Genomic DNA, 23,982 nt, shown 5'->3' with positions numbered 1-23,982 from the left:
ACAAAAACAAAGTCAGAGTGCCAATAAGTTTATTTAAATTCAGTCAATATTGTTAAGAAAAATAAAAATAAAAATCCATGACATAGCTTGTATATTTTCTTTGTACAACATCATGTTGTAAAGAAATGGTCTCTGCAGAGAGAAAACAGGTAAGGCAAGAGGAGAGCAAGCAAGAAATGAGCTTGTTCCCCTCAAAATTCAGATGAAATGTATAAAATGTACACATTGAATTCTGAGCGACCAAAACAAATATTTACAATTCCTTTTTTTTTGTAATCAAATTTGTTTAATAACAAAATGTCTGAAAAAACATGGCAAATGAGAGAAAACAAAACATGTTTTTGCTTAATCCGCATTAAAGCACTTTTGGAGCTACTGTATCATCACATACATTCACTACCACAGAGATCTACACACTGAAGAGACAGGTATTCGTTTCATTGCTACTCTCCTCTTTTGACATAAATATGTTTTGTGCCGCCTTTTACTGACTGCACATTAGTGTCCTTCATTCTGTATGCTAAGGAGAAGGAAACAAAGAGTGTGTGGATCTTCTTTTACATAGCCGGAGTCATTTCATCCACAGTGAGACCAGTATAATGTGCCCCTTTTGCTCCTCCATGTGTAATCCAAACTACGGCTACAGTCAGCACGACCTTCCTTCATGCTTCACAAGAGAAGACGAGTCAAAGAGCTTTGCTATGTCTGGACATCTACACCTTAGATATCTGTAAGCTACATGGGGTTGATTATTTCTTCACCTCAGGTTAGATTTACCCCGATTCCTGCAGCACGTACAGAAAATTCCCTCCAATTCTCCAGAGCTGAGCTACAAGACTTTTGCCAATTTGAGGCAATGAGGAAATCAGAGCATGGATACCAGGTAGCTTTACCTGCAGTTACAATTATCTTTGATTTATTTAAAGCCGCTCAACATTAAAATAAAGCATCTCTCACTTGATATACCAACCACTCTGGTTTGGATTTGCTTCTACTTGTCAAATACTTGAGCGAAAGAAAAACACTGAAGCTTCAACACTGTTTACAATGCCTCTTAGTAAGCCAAAAGACCGGGAAAAACTGCTTCTCAGTGTTCATCCTAAAGCAATCTTAGAAAGAGCCTTTTCAATATTCAATAACAGACAACAGGAAATGAACAACAGCTTGTGACCTTCCCCCTGCTCCAGAGGGAAGGTCATCTCGAAGGTCACTTATATGTTGATAAGCGCTGATACACATGTCTGGCTGCTTCTCACGTGGCCGAGCAACATTCATCGGCCTATGAAAAACAAAAGTAAATTAAGGACGGAACAACCGTGGCCTTTTGCTGAATCAACTAAAAAAGTAGGTCTTCGGAGAAAGAAAAAAAAAAAAGGGATTGAGAACGGTTCATGCATTGGGCTTCGCTTTAGATGAGAGAAGGAAAAGAAGTCCAAAGTTTTTTCTTTCTCGTGAATGAGCACATCAGTCCCGGGGTGGAGGTGGGGGGTGTGAGAGAGAGAGGGGGGGGGGGTTAGGGGTGAGGGATGGATGGACACGGGAGCTTATTTGACCAGCCTCTTGGCTACGTCTCCGTAGGCGATCTCGATCTCTTTGTCGCTGGGGCAGGTGTTGGTGAACTCTTCGCGCGTGTAGGCGATGTTCAGGTACTTCCAGATGGAGCTCATCTCTTTGGGGATTTCAAAGCCTCGGTACTTATTGGCCACCACCTTAGAGGAAGATATCGGAAGTTAGAAATCTAAAAACACAATCCACCGGGCGACAAACTCTTCATAAACTCAAAGCATCAGCAAAACTATGCAAAGATCAATAGTCAAGAAATAACACTTTTTATTATATTTGGATCAATTAAATAAATGTGGCCCCATATACATATATATAGTGGAGCAGTTATTGGTGAGTAATTCTTCATTAAATTGCTCTATGCTGCCCACAAGGTGCCACATTTGTAAAGCTGAAACTACTAGTCACTCAACAAATCGATTAACAGAAAATTCCTCAATAATTATTTAATTAATTAGTTGAATACTCATTTTTTTGATGAAATTCATTAGTAGTTGAAACCCTATAGAGTTGTCTCAACATCCTTACAACAACAGAACATGTGGCAAGTCGTTCAAGGATATTGTTTGGAAAAAATATAAAAACACACAACCCAATATCACTGAAATTAAAATGTCGCCAAAAAATGGCGACATTTGAATTTCAGTGATATTGGGTTGTGTGTTTTAACAAAAAAAAGGTCCCACGTACTCATTGTTCACTCACTAACTTACTCTGCCTAAATAAACTGCTTGTTGGGAGCATGTTATCTCAACTGATATATCTCCGACCGTCCCATTAGTGTTGTTTGACATTTAGATAGCAATAGACTGAAAACAAAAAAAGGTGTGGGGTGTAGTGTTTTTGCTCTCCAGATCATTAAAGTTTCACACCAACAGTTTTAGGTTCATGGAGTTTGGTGACCTTATGCCTTTAAAGACCCTGTGTATCCATCTGCTGTTTTCATCAGGGGACTGTTTAAAATGTCATGCTAACATACCAATTAAAGCTCCTGCTATGAGTAGGAACCAATGTTTGTTTATTCGTCCGAAAGGTAAAACAAACACACAAACACACACACACACTTACTATTTATAATAAGTATGACGGACAACTGAGTATGTGATGTATTCGTACTGCATTGTATGTTCATTTTGAGTATATGAGAAATGCGTGGATGTATACTAGATTAGCAAGAATGTCTGAGTATGCGATGTGAGCTTACTAGTACCATCATGAATTGAATAGGCAGTACATTATGGTTGAGTATGTATTAAACAGAATTGTATTTCAACACATTGCTCTGGCTGACCACTGCTGAGGTTTAAGCAGGGTGGAGCTCTGCTGCGTATTACATAAGGTCACCAATATCAATGTAGCAATAATTTAAGTTTGTTCTACCACAACTACAATGATTGGGTGATGTTTAAAAGTCCCCCCTGCTCACCTTGACTATGTGCAGCTTTGGCAGCAGGTTGCAGTCGGCCAGGGTCATCTCATCCCCGTCCAGGAACTTGCGGCTGGAGACCTTGACGTCCTCGATGCTGTTGTGGTCGATCTCGTCGGGCAGCGGTGAGCGAAGATACTCGTCCAGCTTCTGCAGCGTCTTCATGAGGCCGCGCTCCAGACCTATGAAAGATAGTTTTAAGTTAAGTTAAATTCTATTTTCAGTAAATAATATTTAACAATGTTAAACTGGGCTCAACAGTGCCACTCCCAGTGATCCACCACATGGGGGCAGCATTTAATCAGGAGAGTGGGCATGAACACTACTAATGCAGGAAACAGACACATCATGAACACCAGTACAATCCTAGCAACACTAGCATTGTGAACCACTGCTGTGCTGCTGTAATATTTTATTATAAGTTAACTAACCACCACACATTTGAATTAATCGCACATATGATTTGACCTTACCCTGTATCCATCTGTCTATTGATCAATCATTAACAATTAATTCTATAGTTGGAAATTATGACATGAATGTTCGATCCAGTAGTTCAACAGTACTTGTGAACTGTAACTTTGGAGAGCACTTATCATTGAACCATGAGATTCAGCCCAAAACTCTGTTGACACAGCCTGGGATTTCACCTGCAGCTCACCATGGCTCAATATTTTCCCAGGGTGGAGAGAGCGGTCAACTAAAAACATGATACAACGTCTTGGTATTTTGTGCAGATCATAAAAATCATTCAAGGGAAACAAGTCTACAAATTGTTTCACCCAGGATGAACCAGAATCTATGGAGACTATATACATACTACAATAAATCTAATTATCTTTATCAGGGAAGTGTGTAGGTGGAGGGAGGAGATAGTGCGCTCCAGTTCATTCTCAGAATAGCTGCAGTGTGGTTTTCCAGAGAGCTCCAGCAGGTGAGACAGGGAGGGTGAGGACAAGAGGAACAAAAGCTCTGTGTTCCGGAGTGAGGCTGTAAACCACCAATCAGGGCAGGGCTACCAATGTCGCCTGGCAACCAGAGAGCTCTCCAAACACAATTGGATGGTTTATGATCTCTGATCTCATGCGTGTGTCTGTTCGTGTGTGTGTGTTTGTGTCAAATACAGATAACTCACCCTCATTTGCATCTGGTTTGGAGTTCTTAATGAATGCTGAAAACTTGGCGAAGATGTCCATCCCAGCTGTGTTTGACTCTGGGTGTCTGGCACCAAGCTTGATGTACCTGCACCCAAGAACACACACACACTCAGGTAAATACACATCTGTATGTACATATGAGGAGGTTAAAGTGCAGTTTTGATAACATTTATATTAATGAAAATAAATGTATCCTATTAACTATTGTTGTTTGTAAAGACAAACACTGATACAGCATATTTCTCTGTACTGCCTGCATTAATTGTCTAAAAATGACATCAACAAAAAGCTCTATATAGTCATATTTGAGTGTTTTGACATGTTTTCCTTATCATACCCGATATATTCTTTGGACACAATCACAATCGGTTTTATTACCAAATGGGTTTACACATACGAGAAATTTGCTTTGTTGTATATGGTGCATATAAATACACCTTTTATTATCGGAACAAAATGGGTTAGGTAAAACCTCGTACAACCTAGTACAGGGGTGCCCAATACGTCGATCGCAAAGGTATGTGGGTAGATCGCATGGAATAAAAAGAAAAAAAGAAAAACTGGAGCTGGAGACGCAAAGGAAGGCTTGTGCGCAACTTGACATTGCGAGCAGATTGGGACAATTGTGTCAGAGTTTGACAAACGCTTTCAAGACATTGCTTTACTCCAGGGGTGGGGAACCTCCGGCCTCCGCGAGACCATTTGATACGTCCCTCGAAGTCATTTATAAACACACACAAAAAAAATTAAAGATATCTAGACCGCAAAATAATTGAACAAGCAAGTGCCTGTTTTTCCTGGCCAAGGTCAGGTTCCTTGAACACAACACGAGCCTAACATCAGGTGGTATAGAGAGGCGAAGTCCCTCCCCTTCCGGTTGAGCTCCATGGGACCTTATTTCGGAAAAGTTATGCATTGAAGTCAATGGAGAGAGAAAGATTATCTTTCGATCCCGTTTGAATTGTGCCACGAATTACACATATGATGTTTGTCAGTTTAAAAGATAATTTTGCAAGTCAAAAAAATAAAAATGTGTCGTAAAAATGTGAAGTAACACTTTTTTTGTGTGAAACCGCTCAACTATGAACTACATCTCCCGTCTCGCACCACACACCAAGACGGCCGTCACGTTGGCACATTTCACTTCTTTCTTTCAGAATGAGGCGAAAAGTATTAAAAGAGGTGAAAATCACTCCAAGTCTGGGCATGTTGAGAGCTGTACATACACACAAGGGGAGTTAGTCGGTTCCGTAAGAGCCAGCATGCGGGACCGGGATCCTGGGATTTGTAGTCTTTCTAGTTGCGTATTTTTCAGTCTTATATTTCAACAGTTTTACGACAAACTGTGACTTTTTTGACATGGAAATTATTATTTAAGATTGACAAACATCATATGTGTAATTCGTGGCACAATTCAAACGGGATCGAAAGATAATCTTTCTCTCTCCATTGACTTCAATACAAACTTTTTCCGAAATAAGGTCCCATGAGTCCCACCGGAAGGGGAGGGACTTCGCCTCTCTATATGTCTCGTCTGACAGGGGTGTAGTGCTGCCGGAGAGCACCGGAACCCTGCTCCGGCACTTAAAAAATTGCAGTACCCATAAGGAGCGTACACATGCTGCAGTTTTTGCGTTGCTGTGTCTGTAGTTGTAAGCTCAGTGGCGATCTGTTCATCTGTCATACAGTCAATAACGCCATCGAAAATAATATGATACAGTACAGTACAGTACAACTACTTCTGGGTCTTTGTGTGTCATTCAAGCTCGGCTCTGTGTGTGGCACGAGCGCATTTTGGGTGAGCGAGCGAGAGAAAGAGCGGTACAGGGAATTGTTGTTATTAGCATCTGGTTAGCTAGCTATGCTAACGAATATAAGGAGCTTTTTCTACAACCAGGTGGAAGAGAGCTCTCCTTTCAGACTGAGAGGCTGATAACCTCAGCTCAGTGAGGTAAAGGCACACCTTTATATGATCATTATAAAAAAATAAGAGAATAAATGAAAAAATAAAATACTAATATGAAAGTAAAAAAAATGTGTTATTAATTAATTAATAAACAAGAATACAGTTTGAAAGGGGAGTGATTTGTAAAATATCCATAAAGAAAAAGAAAATCTGCTTACAGTTCCGTTTCATATGGGTGTTGAGAGATGTATCCATAGATCTCCTAATGTTGCTCTCAAAGTGCACCAGATTGATGCTTTTAACTTCAACATTTAAAAAAAATATTCCCGGGGGTGCATGCCCCCCCGGACCCCCCTAGAGGAGGTGAGGACCCCCCTAGAGGAGGTTAGGTCCTCAACCCACTTAAATCATGTTCACATGGATAGGATACTAAATACATTTGCACACATCTTGTGTCCATATCTTTCTGTTTGGGTGGTCATGCCACAACCGTGCACGTGCACACATACGCGAGTCATGGTAAGATATCTGGATTAAGAGGTTGCTTTTTCTTTGCACAGCATGAAAGAAAGGCGAAATGAATGGGCTGTGATTTTAGTTTTTTAAGCAGAGGTTGAGTTCAATAATTTGTACGGCCCCCGGAGGATGTTGTAAAAATTGAAATGGCCCTTGAGAGGAAAAAGGTTCCCCACCCCTGATTTACTCGAACCAGTCGCTAAATGTATGTGCTACCCATTTCGGGAAGATGTTGAGGTTGATTCAAATTGCAAAGCTGTTTCACTTGAACTCGTCAGACTTTTTAATGTAGGTAGATCATTTTGACTTGGTCATTTTAAAAGTAGCTCCCAAGCTGAAAAAGTGTGGGCACCCCTGCTCTAGTAGATCTATATGGCCTTTAGCTTTAAATCCTTGCTAACAGAGCAATTAAAAGCTTAGTGTCCTCATGACAGTGTACAGAGATTAGGTGTGTCAAAGCGTGGCTGGAGGGTTGAGACGGCACTCACTTGGGTGGGGAGAGGACATCCTCAAGGAACTCCTCGATCTTGTTGACGTCAGTTTTGACCTCGCCGTTGAAGGTGATGAAGGGGGGGTGTGTGCCCGGGGCCAGGTTCTGGAGGTCGGCTGGCTTCCTGGAAGAGAAATTAAGCGAATGTTAGTGGATTTAAGAAAAGGGAACAAAAGTAACCATGCAACCAATAAAATCTCTATAAAAGTGGTTCTGGTCCGTTTGAATACGTGTAAACATATTCACTGTATATATTTCAAGCCAATTCAAACATTGAGTGTGATATGTGTGTTTTCCTCTGTCCCCAATGAGTGTGTTTGTGTCTCCTTTTCTCTCTGCGGCCTTCAAACCAGCACATTTTGTACCAGATGTCTTTGGCAGGCAGATGACACTGACGCACACATAAATAAAAATGAGCATGTGTTGAATGAGGAGTGTGAACACAACTCACTTGGGAAATCCACAGAGCCCAGATGCTTAAATCCCTTCAGCTTAAAGGCAGCCAAACAAACAGCGGTGTCTTTTTGAACCTAACAGATTGGTGTTAGCCAGCAGACAGTGTGAATCCTCTTTGATGTTATGTTACTAGCAACAACATGTATCCATAGAGAATCTAATACGCTCCAGCGGTGGCGGTGTTTTGGGACAAGCCATCTGAGGGCACAGAGGAACAGGAAATGACTTCAACTCTTAGGAATGCAAAGGGGAAGTGGCACCCTTACCGATTTATATCCCAGATGAGCTGGTAAAAACTGCCTTATGACTCGCATGCTTTTATCACAGATATGAACATGATATCCTTGACCCAAGAGAAGACCTTAACATGTGACATACATGTCCTTCTACAGGTGTAACACTGTTCTCCCATTTAAATACTACAATAAAAACAGCCATAAACACAGCACACAACTTCTGTTGCATTACACATGCGCTTTATGTTTACTCAAGGTTACCGACACTAAAACACATGGAGTCTGGATCTCTTGTTCCCCTGGAGAGGAGTAAAAAACAAAAGACACTCCAGCTGAACAAAGGGGTTGTCTGACGAGTGAAGGATAAACAGACACTGCTAAGTAGGCGGACATCCTACATTGCTTTTTACAGGAGATCATCCAGCTCTGTACTGTGCTACTTGCCCTCCGCTAGGGAAAATCTATGGAAATGAATCTGAGCAGTCATCTAGATCGTGCATGCATGTGTGAAGAAACCCAGATGACTAGTCAAAAAGACTATCTATCATTATATTTCTGTTGATTTGTGTTGTTGCGAGACGCCCTGTGTTGAAAGAACGGATTAAATGCATTTTGGAACATTACTGCAGAAGTCTCGAATCTCTGAGTCAATACACACATGACGCAGAAAGACCTTATAAACCACACGTTGATCTGATGTCTGAAAATAATCCGGCATTTGCCCGTCCCGCCTTAGGAAGTGGAACAAAATGTAGGGTGATGAATCACCGAAGAGAAACTGATGGGTTTGGTAGAAGTTCTGCTACAGGAGTCCATACGTTACTTTGTGGTGAAAAATAACATGTTCCCCACCAAAATCTGGGCAGGAAGTGGGTGGAACCTTAAGAACCTTAAATAGCCTCTCCAGAGTCTGTGTGTATATATTCCTCCGGCCTGAGAAAGGGTCATGGGAAAGACAAATAAGCAGTGGGGAGGCAGCGAGCGTGTCGGGGTGGGGCTGGATCAAAGCGCTACAGAGCTGCCAAGGCCTTTGTGGAAACATCCAGAAGAGAAAAAGAAAGAAGGATGGAGACAGAGAGCCAGACTCACCTCTTGAGGTCCACTGTGGTGACGTTGAAGACGACTCCTTTAAGCCACAGGATCATGAAGAGCCTCTGGGAGAAGGGGCAGTTTCCGATGCTCTCGCCATCACTTCCTGCCTGAAATAGACACACAGATTTAGGCGAGTTAGAAGAGTAGATTATCAGTGATATGTTACAGATATTGTTCCTGAAGACTGAGCACACAAATGATGGCACAGGATTCTATCGTATTGAGAACATTGAAAGAGAAAGTATGGATTGTACTGCCAAGCAATGTGCAACTATGGATGTTGGCAGCAGAAACATTTAAACTACCTAAAAAAAAAAGACTCCCCTAAAATGATCAATACCGGCTCATCGAGTACACTTTATTCTGTATATTTCATAGTTTGTCCTTGCAATCAGGCAGCCCTTTGGACAGGGAACTGAATCTTGTCTATTAGGGTGGTCCTTAAAATCGAAAGTCGGAAAGTCTAAGCTCCAACCCCCAGAATTCATTCCATTAGTCAAGAAAACTCTCCTGGTGAATTTTCTTTCCTCAATCTGACAACATTTACCCCTCCCTCATCGACCTTGAAGTTTAGCCTCAGTTGCAGCACCGTGGCTGGTCGGTCGATGAGGGAGTGGTTTTTTAAGGACCACCCTACTGAGGCTAAACTTCAAGGTTGATGAGGGAGGGGTAAATGTTGTTGGAATTTGAATAAAATTCGCCAGGAGAGTTTTCTTGACTATCATAACGAATTCCGGTGGTTGGAGCTTAAAATAAATGAATTTGAAAATGTACATGGCACTAAGGACCACCCTATTGTTGTCTATACTTGCTTGAAAAGCCAGCGTACTCTTTTGGCAAAAACAGCCATTTTATCTAGCTTCTAGTCTATGGCTGCATTGATCGGTTTGTTTGAGTGATGATGCAACTTTGGTGTTTTAAATGGGTATTTCCGATTAACCAAAGTCACACAAGACAAACCAACTAACCGATGTCTATAGGATAGAATTCTGCAAGGTACTGTAAATGATGTCAATTTGGTGAAAAAGTATGTAAACTTAAAGTGATATTAATTAGGAGGGCATTTCTTTAAGGTAGCGAAAAAGTGTTGTTACTGGCCCCATCCACATCAGTACATTGCTTCTGTGCCAGTACTCCTACATACTTCTTCAAATTGGCGGTGTGCAGACCGCCCTCTACTGTTATACAGCAACTATGGATAAGTACCTCATTTAACCCCACTTCAAACGGTACAAACTATCCCTTTAAAAAGGACACATCCCAGATTGTAATTATTGCAAGCATAAAATAAATATCAAGATAGCAGATCTTAAAAACATCTGTAACAGGTTTCAGGCCCTGATAACACCTAGGCTTAATGCTGAGGCCGAAACACCCCGAACAATCTTGATAGAGATCGCATCTCTGTTGCTCAACCTTTATGGCCCCGGGCGTTTTACTGCACTCACCCAGAGAGGGCCTATCACAGACAATGACTCTTTCATACACATTACAGGCTGCCCTCGAAAAGATTTAAGTAGGAGGGAAAGAGTGGAGAGAGTCGACCCCCCTTGTCTTAAATACTTCAGCACACTTCCCCTCCATTAAAGTGCACAACAACTGTCCAAGAGTAAGAGGAAACTTCTGGAGTGATTAAGACCGTGGTCCGCCTCTTGTTTCCTCTTTTGCTAGACTGCACAAACACAAGACCAAGAAGTTGCTCAGGGAAGTGTATCAATGGATGCGGCACATGTCTTTAAAATGAATGACCATATCTCATCGGTTAGCACCAGACAAAAACAAGAGTGCTTTTCAAACACTAGAAACACAACCTGCTCGCTTTTTCTTAAGCTAAAGGACTGATAGAATAGTCCGAGCGCTTCATGGACAGGAAAACATTGCAGTGATTTCTGTCTCACTATCACACACACAGCAGTATAGAGAAAGGCGACGGGAGGATGCTGCAAGCTGTCAGAGATATCTCCGCTCTTCCTAACATCCATCCATCTCTTTGTCTCCCACTCTAAATTATTAGAGACTCACAGCCATGTATGGAGTGAGTCGGCTGTAGCGCAGGACAAATATGGTTTGGATTCTACATCAGAAGGCAGAATAAGAGATGCATTTGATTAACTGAGCTTTGTGAAGTATCCTAATCAGATCTGCAATGCTGATAGAGTAATGCCTGCTCCAAGACATAGATTTTCCGTAAAAAAAGAAAAAGAAAAAAATCTTTATTCTACCTTGTTTACACATCACCAGACATATATTTAACAACCGTTTTCCATAGACTCAGAGCATTGTGACTATGAATACCAAGCCTCTTGAGGTATGCCCGTTGTCCAGACAAGGCAGGCCAAAAGAGAATGCACCTTATTCATCCATTCACAAGGACAAGCATGGAGGTCATTCAGGTATCGCCGCTCTGGAATGAGCCTCTTCGTTCAGTGTATTATTGTAGCAGAGCCAAAGCGGCTGAATATCATTTGGCTTTGTCTGCCTCTCGTGGCGTCACTCACTCCTCATTCTGCATGCACTCCTGCAAAGGTAATATGCAAAGTGTGTCTGTACGAGTGATGCAAAAGCCGTACTCAAATCACATAGACCAGAAAAAGAGCACCGAATAAAAACAAGATTCAAATTTAAACCACTATCTTAACAGAGTATTGTTTAACATCAGATTTGCATGTTCTGCAGCATCTTCAATAGTGGACTTTGTTCTGGAGTGTTCAGTGAGTCCTGCTGCTCCTTGCTGCTGCGGACAGGCCGGCTGCTGTTGTCCTCTGTGTGACGCCCAGTAGGATGGCTCTGTTTGATCTGCCTGCTGGCTCCTATTGTACTGCGGATGCCCCCCCTACCCCCCCCCCCACCCACACTCTGAATTCAATATCTGCAAAGCTTGGATTAGATCTTTGCTTTTGTCCAGCAAATTAAATTCCCCTTTTCACCTTACATGGTTCAATTCTGATATAAAGCATCGGCCATGAAGAGTATCCCGGTTCTTGGCCTTTCATACATTACACTAGCATTAGCTGATCTTTAGCGGATCAGAAACACATCAAATGGGACGATAACTCCATTTTCCCCACAGCGCTTACACCTACAGCGCACCATTCAGTTCTGGATCAAGGGAGCACAGCAACCGTTCCCATGACAATGGCCAGGGACATTATGACATGCACACAGCGTAGAAGGGATCACAAAATCACAGGTGAGCTCCTTTTCTGTAGGGGTTGAGAATTCAAATCACATAACGCAACGTCCTTTTTAATTAAAAAGATGTTTGCTGTTCTTCAACACAATGAGATGCTTTTAAGCTCCAGTTCTGCCTCTCGAGTTGCCAAGAAGATGGCCACAGCAGCTGAGAAAGACAGTTCACACTTTTCTTTCTCTTTCAGTCTGTACTCGGAGTCATGGCAATGCTCCTGCCCTCTGCAGCAGAGAAGACTGCAGCTCTCTGTGAAAGACACTGCAGAGAGAGGGATGAACAGCTAGAGAGAGATATAATAATAAATAGGGAGGGAACGAGGTGTCAGAGACATGGAGAACAAGCGGTAATCAATGCTCTTAGTGGGAGGAGAAGACGGCAGGCTTCAGAGGCCGTGTGCTGTTTTGCACGCTGCTTCTTCTTTCTTCTTCCTTCCCCCTTTATCCGTCTCCCCTTATCCTGGGCCCCTCTGTCGAGTCAGAGGGGGGTTGGGCATTTTAGGAGGAGGCAGAAACTATTCCAGAAATGTCTTGTTACTCCCGCCGAAGAGGGGGCTTTGTTTAGTTTAAGTAATGATGCTGTTGGGGCTGCATTTCCGCTGCCTGTGACATATAAACTGCTGCTCTGATGTGTAAATAAAAAGTTCTGCATATATTATATAGACTAGATGTAGTTACCACTCTTCTGATAGCATGAAAAAGTGAACTTATTTTTACTAAGATTATATGCAAATTGTGTGTGCTCTTAATACAATGACACATTTCCAAAAAATAATAATTAAAAAAAAGTAAATCGCAAAACACTGCCTTGCATACAATATTGCAATGTATCGCCATACTGAATTATAGATTCAAGTGAGGTAGTTTTATATGATAAATAATAAATGTAAAAAATGAAATTATAACATTGCACCAACCTCAGGGGATCGTTGAGAAACAAAATTTGATATAATGAAAAAAAACTGCTCCGTTAACATTATTTTCAATTCTCATTCATTTATTAGAAATTGGTCCGGGGGCTGATAGAACGGCTACTCACTGGTTTAGGACACGCCTCATAACCTTGTCCATGCTCCACCCTACCAACACTTTCCAGAGTGCCAGTATTATAGTGGGACATTCAGAAAAAAGGACTTCTGGAGAACCTTCCATACAGCAGCATCACAAAGCGCTTTTTGTTTGCGGAGTTTTAGGCACGTCACTAGGTAGCCAGGGGGGGGGGGGGGGGGGGATCACCCTCATAAAAACACACATACAAGGCAAGAAAGTACCTTGAGTGGGCCCTTTTATGGCTAGGAACTTCAGTTTAAAAATACCCTTTTTTCCAAATACAAGCAGCATTCAGCGCTCAGTGTGGAGCCTGTTATTTTGCCTCCTGTATCAAAAATGACTCACATCTTGCAGACGGTTACACCATCTTGCAAATAGATTCGTACATAGATTTCCTCTAATGAGAAACGGCTAAAATAACGGCTGGTGTGCAGAAGCAGCTGACTTCTTGCTAACAGACTCTCAAGCTTTATTTAGGCTCCATGGATGGACTGAGAGTCAACAGATGCTTGTTTATTTAATGCCGAACACACACAGCTGCTGATGGAGGGTGTGAGTCATGCTCAAGTCGGATGTTATCTAGGAGTCTGTGTCCAGGACAGCGTGGCCCCACAGCAGAACAATGAGGCCTCAGTCAGCAAGGAGCCCGTTGTGTCTTTAAAGCCCTTTTTCACAGTGTGGTCATATCTCTTTATCACTTCCCTTATGACTGTGCTCATGCTGATGTTATGACCCACTTAACACTTCTCGGGAGTAATGAAGATGAGGCTAGGCTTTAAAGTGCACCTATCATGCTATGTTTAGGCATATATTATGGGTCTCAGATATATACAAATATATAAAAACATGTCTATGATGTGTTTTTCTCAAAATACCAACAGATCATGCATTTTAGCCAACCCTCAAACCCCTCTATTCCAGCCCTGTTAGAGAAATGCGGATTTTGGGTCCTTAGCTAAAAAAAAAAGAGGAGGCGGAGCTAATGCCTGATCAGAATTCTACCGGAGATAAAGTTAAATTCTGCTGTGATAAAACGCCATCCTGTTCTAAATCACATCAAGGATTATTTCTGAAACAGTATGGAGCTCAAATGCTTTTTCTATTGCGGGTTTACCACAAGGTGAGTTCCTTTTTTTATTTCCTGCTTTTTAAAACACATGTGCTCTACAGTACAGGTTAGCTCCGAGGCTTGCTAATGTAAAAAAAAAAACATATTACGTCCAAAACACGTCAGGCATTGTTTCCGATAGCAACTTTCTGTGGGTCCGCCATCCGAAATTACGTAATATCGGCAGCAAATCTGTATCCGCTCATTGTACCCCCGTTTTTAAAAGATGTGGGTACGGAGGAAAAGAGAAAGGGTTTTATTTTCTGACGCTGCTTGAGTTCCCCGACACACCGGGGACACATATTTATGTATAAAAGACATCAAAAAGTACATTTTGCATGATAGGTCCCCTTTAACAAATAAGCTCAAATATTATTTGTAGATTAAAAGAGATTCTCAATACACAACAAATGTACTAGGCTAGGTTTCCTTGCCCTGGCTTATACAAATAGTTTTTTTGAGAAAATTAAAACAAAGATTGGGGTCGATTGTCATGTTTTATCTCATATAGTAAAATATATCGGACCAACGGCGACGTGTCACTGATGTCAAGTAACAAACATTGTTGCGTCACAGAAATGGTATGACAATCACCGCTCCTTCTCACTAATCATGGACTAGTTAACTGTGAGTGAGTGAGTTAAAGTACAGGCCGTAGCAGATGTGCAATTATTTTTAACCACTTGTGATTGGCCAAGTGGGTTGCTGGATTTACTGGCCTGACGTGGCATTTCACTGCCTAGGGCAATCCTTATTGTTGAGCCATGTGTATGTCCTTGAAGGTGTGTGCACCTTCAATAGGGACAAAAGGGATCCTCTTCACAAGTCCATAAGACTTTTCAAGCAGGCACAGAAAATCCAACATCACCCCTTTCATTTTCCAATTTTCTCCAGTGTTACATACATGACTTCCAACACATTTCTACCAAGTTCTCCTACAGTTCTAAGACTGGTCTGATGATGTGAGACCACAGTTACAGTCGCCAGCATTCAGGGACAATGGGTCTTGTTCAGGCCGGGCACAGTCCTCCCAGTCTCTGCTCACAGCCTAATTTTAGTAACATGTCTGACGTGCCTTCCCCTCCCCAACACACTTCATGTTCTAAATTGGGTGGGCTGCTCAGCAAGTTCAAGCCACACTTTGACCGAATAAGGAACTGACGATGTAACAAGGGCTCAGCTCTCCGTCTCCTGCTCTGACACACAGCAGGAATGTCCGTTTGAGAGTGGGCAGCCATGGAAACGTCATGGCAACGCCTCTCCCTGTTTGCTGGACAAGGATAATACTAGGATGATGCTAGAATTTTTTTTAGATTAAAACTTCTCATTTTTGTTCAGCATTTAGAATAGGGCTGAGACAAATATTAATTAATCAAAAATAAAATAATTCTAACTATTCTGGTACAGTGGTGCAGGAATGAGTCCTAAAACCCGTATACGAGTCAGCATTTTGGGACTTCTGATGGCTCGTCTAAAAATAACAAAGTTTTTCTTAATGGGTTTTTAGTTAGAATCCTAAATAAGGTTTGTGGTTACAACATGCTTAAAAGATGTTTGCGCCATGTTCAAAACACATAATACTTCACTAAGTACCCCAAGTGTCCGATGCATTTGTTTTTTCAGGTAAAATCTTACTTTGAGGAATACAACCATGTTTTTCAACAAAACCCATAGTTTTATTTTATAAAAGCCAAACTTCTCAAATATAATAATTGTTCACTTGACAAAATAAAGTATAAAGTAAAGTAATTGCCAGAATTCAGATTTCCATCAGAGACTTTATAAGTACAAACACCCAGGCATCAAATGGCACCTTTTGGTACTCAACAGTCTTCAATAGTGCTATTGGCAGATTTCCCCCATCACCACAAAGTTATTTAGTCTCCATGTCTGAATGTGGCGGTCTGGTCTGGGTGGGGCTGAGACCCTGTGTTACTGCCAATCGCTCAGAGATATGAGTGTACAGAGGACTCTGATCCTGCAGGAATAGAAACGCCATCACATCCTTGGTGTGGCTCTGACTCAGGCTGACATCACTCAATGGAAAACTCAAGACTTCCAGTCAGACACAGGCCTACTGTGCTGGAGCGCAGGAGAGCTGTAAGAACCAACGGTCGCTGTGGAAAGTTGGAAAGACGTGTCCTGCGTAACCATGCTACTGCAATGATGTTGGCCAAGTTAATAATATTGTAACTCCTGCATCAAGCCTCAGTGTCGAATAGATCAAGACAAATAGCCAGTTCAGGTTTCTAGAAGCACATGACGGGTGTTTGAGGATGAGTAACGCGGATCCAAAATGAGGGAAAAACAAACGGACAGCACTGTGGGAGATCAGCATGAACTAACAATCACCCTCGCTCTGACTGTTGTTTCAAGTGTCTAACACAAACACTGAGCTGCAAACTGAGGTCTGCTCCAACTCCACCTATTCAAATACAGTCCTTACACATTCAAAGACCCCAAGCTGATGACTAGGGAGACTCATGCATTCACACTTGCATATAGAAAACCCACACTTTAATCGTTATTCTCTCCATTTTACAAACATTTACAGGAGGAAATAACATGGAAATCTAGCCTCCATGTGTCTTTCAAAAAGTAAGACTTCTTTAGAATCAAATTCTCTGTACTGAGCTCAATTCATTCACTTTGAACCTATGAATCCCAGGGATTCCTTTATTATAGATATCTTGTCTAGACAGCTGTGAACCACCCTTTGGCACAGATACAATGCCAGCATGCTGTACATACATGCCAGATATGCACAGCAGTAAAAGCCTGCCCTGCATACTGGCCACATACACACTGGCCTCATCAGTGATTCTGACAGATAGTGTGTGGGTGTTTCTCAATGTTGAGTAAAGCTGCTGAGCCACTATTTCAAGCATACTACGTCATCGAGTGCCGCCGAAGGACTGTTCCAATGTCCAGCATACTTGGAATTCTACCGAGCCCGGCGTACTTCGTAGCGAGAAATTTCGAGGCTGCACATGTGGAGACTCCGCGGTCTTAAAATCCCCACAATGCTTTGCGCACGGACCAATTTCCCCAAATCTGTGGCGGAAAATGTAAGGCGGGGCCTCTCATATGACGCACACCTGCACACTCGGAAGACATGTGCTACCAAGCAAGCGTACTCGACATTGAGAAACACCCTGTCTCTCTCTGGACACTCGCTGGTCATATCCACTCTGACCTGCAATTGAGTTGGCTTTCAGTACCAGTCTGCTGTCTTGCTCTTTTCACATCATAAAAACCAACATGCAAATGAAGAAACAGCTTGTGCAAAAGTGAAAAGGGAAAGACTGTTTACTGCAAAATGAAAAATACAAATGTTCCTCCACCTATATCGCCACTTACCAATAGTTTTTGCGTGAGTTGCTGTTTGTTGTAGGCAATGGCTGTAGAGATTCTGCCTCAAATTAAATGGAAGTAGACGGGCAGCATTCTCCTTTGCTTGTGGTGCTTTAAGAAACATTATTTTTTCTAGTTATGATTCTAGCCATCCTTGTATAATAAATCATCAATATTAGCCTTTACGTAGCAGCCATGATTGTGATTTTAACATCCAGTTCTCAAAGACAAAAGAAAGCCTAGGTAGATATTTAGGGCACTAAATGATGGAATGATGATGAGTCAAGTAAGATTCCCATGTCATCCTATCCTCCACTTTCAGGATGTACTACACTTCCAAAGGCTCTGCTATGAGGAACACAGCATGTGAAACACAAGCAGACTGGATCATGTTGAGACTGATTGAGTTACATGTGTAGCGTGGAGAGGAGGGCAGATTCTCCTCATTTAAGGGGGTCACATCTCCTCGGACAGTGTGGATGATGTAGCAGGCGCAGCGGTAGCTCCTTCTCCCCTGCATCCTGATCTTGTAGGTTATAATTGCAGCAGTAACCTGTACAGGCTATTAGTTAATTAACAAGTAAAACACACCAATCCATAAATGAACAAGTCTCCTCGTCTCAGATCCATGTGCTTATAGGGCGACCTCACTTCCTGTACTTGAGCTCATAGGGAAAATGCTTTATTAGCCAATGGCTTCCTGGTCAGGCAGCACAAATGAGACAAGCACTTCCTCCTTTTCCTTAGAAATATTGGCACAACTGAACATTTTAGTCACACAATCAGGAACAACAAAGCCTCCGTTAGACTGAAAACAACATGAAATGGGACTTTTGAGTACCCCATAAAAATGCAAACATTGATCTGAGAGCTCCTCTTACACACTAATAACACACTGCCAGGTCAATTATGGCCAGTGTTCAGAGTCAGTCAACCGGACAGTCACAATGAAGAAGCAGAGACAGGGCAGGTGCTGCAAAAGCTAAATTCACAGAGCAGAAACAACTGCTCTGCAACAGCAACAAGCTATTCATCTTTGTCCCCTCATGATGCTGACTGCAGCTTTGCTATAAGCTTAGGATACTTTAACTACCCTATTGATTTTCCTATAAAAAAAAAAGCAGTGCTCAAGTGCCTGCAATGCCACCAGGAGCACAGTAACCATAAAACAGCACATCACAAGGCATACAACTGATTGTCACAAGTTGCAACTGATAGCACAATATATGACCGTGAAGTTTTTCCCTAGGCTTTTATAATAAACTTTAAAGAACAGAATATACTGTCAACTAAGAGTTCAAGGTGTAACACATGAACCCTAACAATTGTTCTCATGTGTAGGGAAGACATACATCTTAGTGTCATGTGTTGTTGAGCAGTAAGTCATCGGGCCGACTCTAGCCATCCCTGAAAAAGTGCTGCTTTGTGTGGACCTTGTTGCAGGCTACCATCTCCCTGGTTCCCATGGAACTGTGCTGAAGGACACACACAAACACAGACGGCCCCTTATGCCATCCAGACTTAAAAGCACTTGTGTTCTGGCTCTGTTGTTACTGCTGGCAGCAAGATGATCGAAGTCTGGAGGCAGCAGAAGGTTTTGTAACCAGTAGCGTGACTTTGGCACACTTGCAGCTAACAGAAGCATACACAAGTAGAGCCTGTCTGTTTCTCTTGACTCATCTGTATTCTGCTCGTACCGTCAGGTCATATGCTTGTGGAAAATGACTCACTTTGTAAAACTGTGAGAAGCTGAATGAAAACAGAAGCAAAATCGTAGTGATTCAATGAGAATCATGCACATTAAGAACAATGAAAGTAACACAAGACAATTACCTAAGTTATGCGAGAGGATCCCTGAATCAATCAGACCGTGCTGCAATTAATAAGGATGGAACTCAGTTTGTAAGAGGGTAGGGCTGCAAATAACAATTATCTTCATTGACGTTGTATCCGTTGTTTGTTTTCTTGATTAATTGCTTTGTTGTTTGTTCTATATAAAGTCATAAATACGGTGAAAAATGTCAGTCAGCGCTTCCTGAAAGCCAAGATGATACTCGAATGTCTATTTTTTCCAGCACTTGAAAAATAGGTATAAAGAAACAAACCAGGAGTTGCAGAATTGTAAACGTTTCTTCTTTAAAAACTACTCTGTGATTCATCTTTTATCAAAAAAAGTGAGCAATTAATTTAATAGTCATAACAAAAAAAAGATCTTTAGAATTCTTAGTTCAAATACTACAAACAATGTCCCTTTGTGGCAGAGTAATACTTTTTCTAGCTATCACAGCACATAAATACATCAGATGTAGGGTTTCATATTACCCTTTAGCCATGTGACGTGTGGATGTTAAACAGACATGGGTGGACGCTGGGAAGTGGCAGAAGCTATTGCTCATGTGTGCAAAACAATATCTAATCTGCTGCAGCGTGATGAGGGTCAAGGGTTGATCCTCCTACTCACAAAGTCATTATACGATGCTTATTTGCAATCGAGAGCAATAAAAACTGACAATGACAAACGTCACGCCCTCATAGATGAGCACAACGTAAAGTGTTCCCATAGCAATGTGACAACCGTAGCTATAAACACCACAGGTAGAAAAGCTGCAAGATCATCAAAGTATCTCCAAACTGGGACAGTCAGCTACTTTGAATGAGTATCAGAGTTGTCTTTTTACAGACACAGCAGCAACTCATGATCTCGAAGTTCAATTAGTCAGCTTTCACATGGCAGCGCCCTAACAGATCTGACACTGCAGTGTGTGGAGAGCACACACAGTTCGTTATCAGCTGTTCCCAGAGGCCCTGCTCGAAGACGCGTGTCTATGGCAACCTGCATGTCTGCCATTGTCTCACATGACTGTGTTTAACGCAGCACAGTGAGAACAACGGCCACAATAATAGATGTGGACATGGCAGATGTTGGCACGCAACACAGTGCCATGCAAGGGACCAAAGAGAAACACACAAAAGGCTTTCTTACACACGATAAAAAGAAACTTCAAGCTACACAGGCCAAGGAGGGAGGGAGGGAGAAGAGTTTGCCACATGTGTAAACCTTTCAGGATGATGTAACCTCTCCTGTAGGCTGAGGGGTAGTTTGGAGAAATGGTGCTGAGCCAGTTGGAGTCCATTTATTCTGTAGCTTCAGCAAAGGGCCTGCAAAGCTGCTCAGCCTCATGAAGTCCCTTACTACAAATGCCCTGCATTTAAGAGAGCACTAGGAACAAAACAAGTGAGTTTTCTACTGAATCTAACAAAACAGGATGACTCATTTAAGGCAACCAAAGTGCAAAACTTGTAACCCAGAGTGAGTTTGCACCAGGTTACAAATGCCTGTTTCCATTTATTTTCATTTGCAGATAATTATTGTTTTAATTAGACTTTCCACAAGTATTTTATTCTCATCTGTGTCTTTCACAAGTGTGATTGTATTTCTCAACCGTCGCCATTAAAGAGTTCACTCTCTGGGTCAGTGACACCCCGCTTCAACACGCCCTCTCCCAGCCAAGACCCCATAAGTCCCTGCCTGTCCCAGCCCCATGCTCCCCCTTTTTCCTTCACTCTGCCATTTTCCCGCCCTACAACGCTGAGCTGAAGAAAAGGAAAAACAGCCGTTCACAACCCTCCACCATCCCTCACCAGTAGATGCAGATGTATAAGCCATGGAAAAAGTGTGGTTAAGTTAATTGAAATTACTGATAGCTTCATACAAATTGTTAATGATGTTGTTGTGATGTGTTGCCTGGGAAAAGGCACTTTGGAAGCCCATTTCCCCCCATTTCTCATTCCCTGGCAAATTATGGAAAAAGTAAATGTGATGCAATATTTGTAAATTAAGAAACAAACGCATTATCAAAAGCTTCTTAATAAATTATCATAATCTAAAATGTAAAAGCAGCATAAACAGTTATGACATTAAATAACAACCAGTGTCAGAAACAAACACCACTGATGACACATGCCTGCAACCTATCTTTCATACCGTTGCCTTAACAGTGAGATAACCTTGGATAACTTTGAATAACCAAAGTAGTCTATTTACACAGATCTCTGATGGCAGACAGTGTTTCCCAAAACAACTAACGACATATTCAATGACCCTAGTAACCATGAATAGATTATATGCACGTCCAACACAATCCATCACTATAATAATCTAAGTGTTAAGCATGAATTTCCACTGCAGAAGGCGAGCACATGTTACGGTGTTTAATCTGCTGTTACGGAGCTTTTGTGAAAGGATTAGCGCCGTGTTGTCAGCATGGCAGCATTTTCCCCACGATGGGAGGAAAGCTGCATCCGCCCTGCCTGTGACACATGGCCACGGAGGGTTGTGGATAAATACAATTAAACTCAATGCGACATATTGTTCTAGCGTTAGTGCCACATATAGCAAACGTCGTAAATGAATTAGCAACGTATAGCTAGTATGGATGTAGCCACGCAAAACCAGTAATAGTGCGCAGAAATACAGCTCTCTTCATCAGAATGCACTGATGTGTGTTTATCAAAGTATCTCAAAATGAAAAACTTCTCAAAGAGACGTGTGCTCGGTCTTACCTTCACAAACAGCTCGATAACGGGCTCGTCGTCTGACTTTACTCCGTTCTGCGGTACCGACAGCGACATTATGGTGCTTCTTTCTGAAGTTTTTGCGAACAAAGATTAGTTTTTTCTTGCTACCACGCCCGATTTAGCTCAGTCCTGTTGTCCACCTCTCTTCTTTTTTTTCCGCACTGGAGCCCAAGTAGGCGCGTTTTCTCCCGGAGGAGGACCCGGTGCTGGGAACACAAGTCTGTTAAGCCAAACGGACGAGGAGGCAGCGGTGAAAGCCAGATACACAACTGTTTTTAATATTACGGTATGACTTTAATCACGCTGGGCTACAAACACATCGTAGAGGCGCGCGGCTCTTTATGCTGGGTTAGTGTGATGAGGAGGCGGGAGGGAAGAAGAAGCAACGGGAATATTTAAAGCGGTGATGTCATCCGAGGCGCAGACAAGTGGGAGGGTCTGAGGGTTCTTGTTGGGAGGAGGGTGAGGAGGAGATGTAGAGCAGAAAACTGAGACCACTGCAAAATTATCATTTTCTCTGGTTTTATTATTTATAGCTATGTGTTTGAGTAAAATGAATTTTTCTTTATGTTATTCTAAAACCAACTGACAACCTTTATCTGTGTTGGAATTCAACAGACACTGCGGAATGGCTGCCACACATGTAGAAATTGAGATTTAACCCTTGTGTTATGTTCACATTTCGCACCCTTTGGTAATGTTCGGGTCAAATTGTCCCGGGACATATTTCAGGGTTTAAAAAAATACAGAACTAAATTCAACATGCACAATTCCTTATATATATTGTCTTTAACTCATTCCCCAACAATTAAATGAAATATATGATTCGTTTTTGAAAATACTCTTTGCTAGATCAAATGTAACAATGGAAGTGTCCATCGTTTTTTGTGATAAAAATACACTGTAATAAAAACTAGGTTTACATTTTGCTCATGCTTTTTTAGGACAAATGTAAATGAAACATTTTTTCATTAATGTTTATTATTTTTAATGTGGCTGTGGGGGTCCTTCAGCGGCTGGCTGTGGGGGTCTTCCAGCAGCTGGCTCTGAGTCAAGTTCATCTTCCAATTCGCTGTCAAATTCTGAGTTTACCTCCACATTATCCTCATCTTCAGAAATGTCTTCCTGTTCCACTTCACCGTGTTCTTCTAATGCATTCCACTCACTCTCATCCATTATTAGCTCCAAGGCTCTCTGAGCAGAATATCTTTTGGCCATTTTGCTGGTAGATAATTGTAGTTCTGCACTATAGGCTACACTGTAATGCGAGGTTATGTCTCTGTTTAGTCCCTCCTCCGGCGTGCAAGTGCGAGGGGGACAGTGCGAGAAAATGTAAAATGTTTATACATTTCTGGAAGATCTAAAATGTTTATAATTTTCTAGGATAGTTTTGTGAACATTACATTGCTTTTAGCTGACGCACACTACAGAGGGTAAAGATCAAGGTACAACAGGATTAAACAGCTTCTCTATGCATACAATTTTGTGTGTGTGTGTCTTTAGTTTGTGTGTTTCTGTGTGTTTTTCTCTGTCTGTCTGTCCTGATATTGTATCCGGGTCAGATTGACCCGAACCTCTTATGAAGGACATAAATGCGGGTGGGCATTTTTTCACAAGTGGAACAAAATAAAAACAATTCCACATGTCCTTCACAATAAATAAGCTCCGGCCATTGCGTTTCAGGTTGAACGAAAATATCCTTGTTTTTCTTTATTCATTGAAAATGGAAATCGGGTCAATTTGACCCGAACACCACACAAGGGTTAAGAAAAGTTTGCAGTGGTCACTTAATTTTTCCAGAGCTGTATAGGCCTGCTGTCTTTTGTCAAGAAATACAAACATTTTTATTTTCCAACAACCACTA

The 23,982-nt window shown here is 41.8% G+C and overlaps 1 protein-coding gene across 1 annotated transcript; it reads right to left on the bottom strand.

The window, feature by feature from the left end:
- clic4 (chloride intracellular channel 4) lies at positions 1 to 22,487 on the bottom strand. Its single transcript, XM_034152328.1, has 6 exons — positions 22,104 to 22,487; positions 8,840 to 8,949; positions 7,057 to 7,182; positions 4,125 to 4,231; positions 2,990 to 3,171; positions 1 to 1,709 (listed from the first exon to the last, which is right to left on the bottom strand). The coding sequence occupies exons 1-6, from the start codon at positions 22,170 to 22,172 to the stop codon at positions 1,545 to 1,547; spliced, it is 759 nt and encodes a 252-aa protein (XP_034008219.1). The 5' UTR covers positions 22,173 to 22,487; the 3' UTR covers positions 1 to 1,544.
- Between the last annotated feature and the right edge of the window lie 1,495 nt (positions 22,488 to 23,982).

This window comes from Trematomus bernacchii, unplaced genomic scaffold (genome assembly GCF_902827165.1).
Source record: "Trematomus bernacchii unplaced genomic scaffold, fTreBer1.1, whole genome shotgun sequence".
NCBI classification, from domain to species: domain Eukaryota; kingdom Metazoa; phylum Chordata; class Actinopteri; order Perciformes; family Nototheniidae; genus Trematomus; species Trematomus bernacchii.
This window is presented reverse-complemented; position numbering and strand designations above follow the sequence as displayed.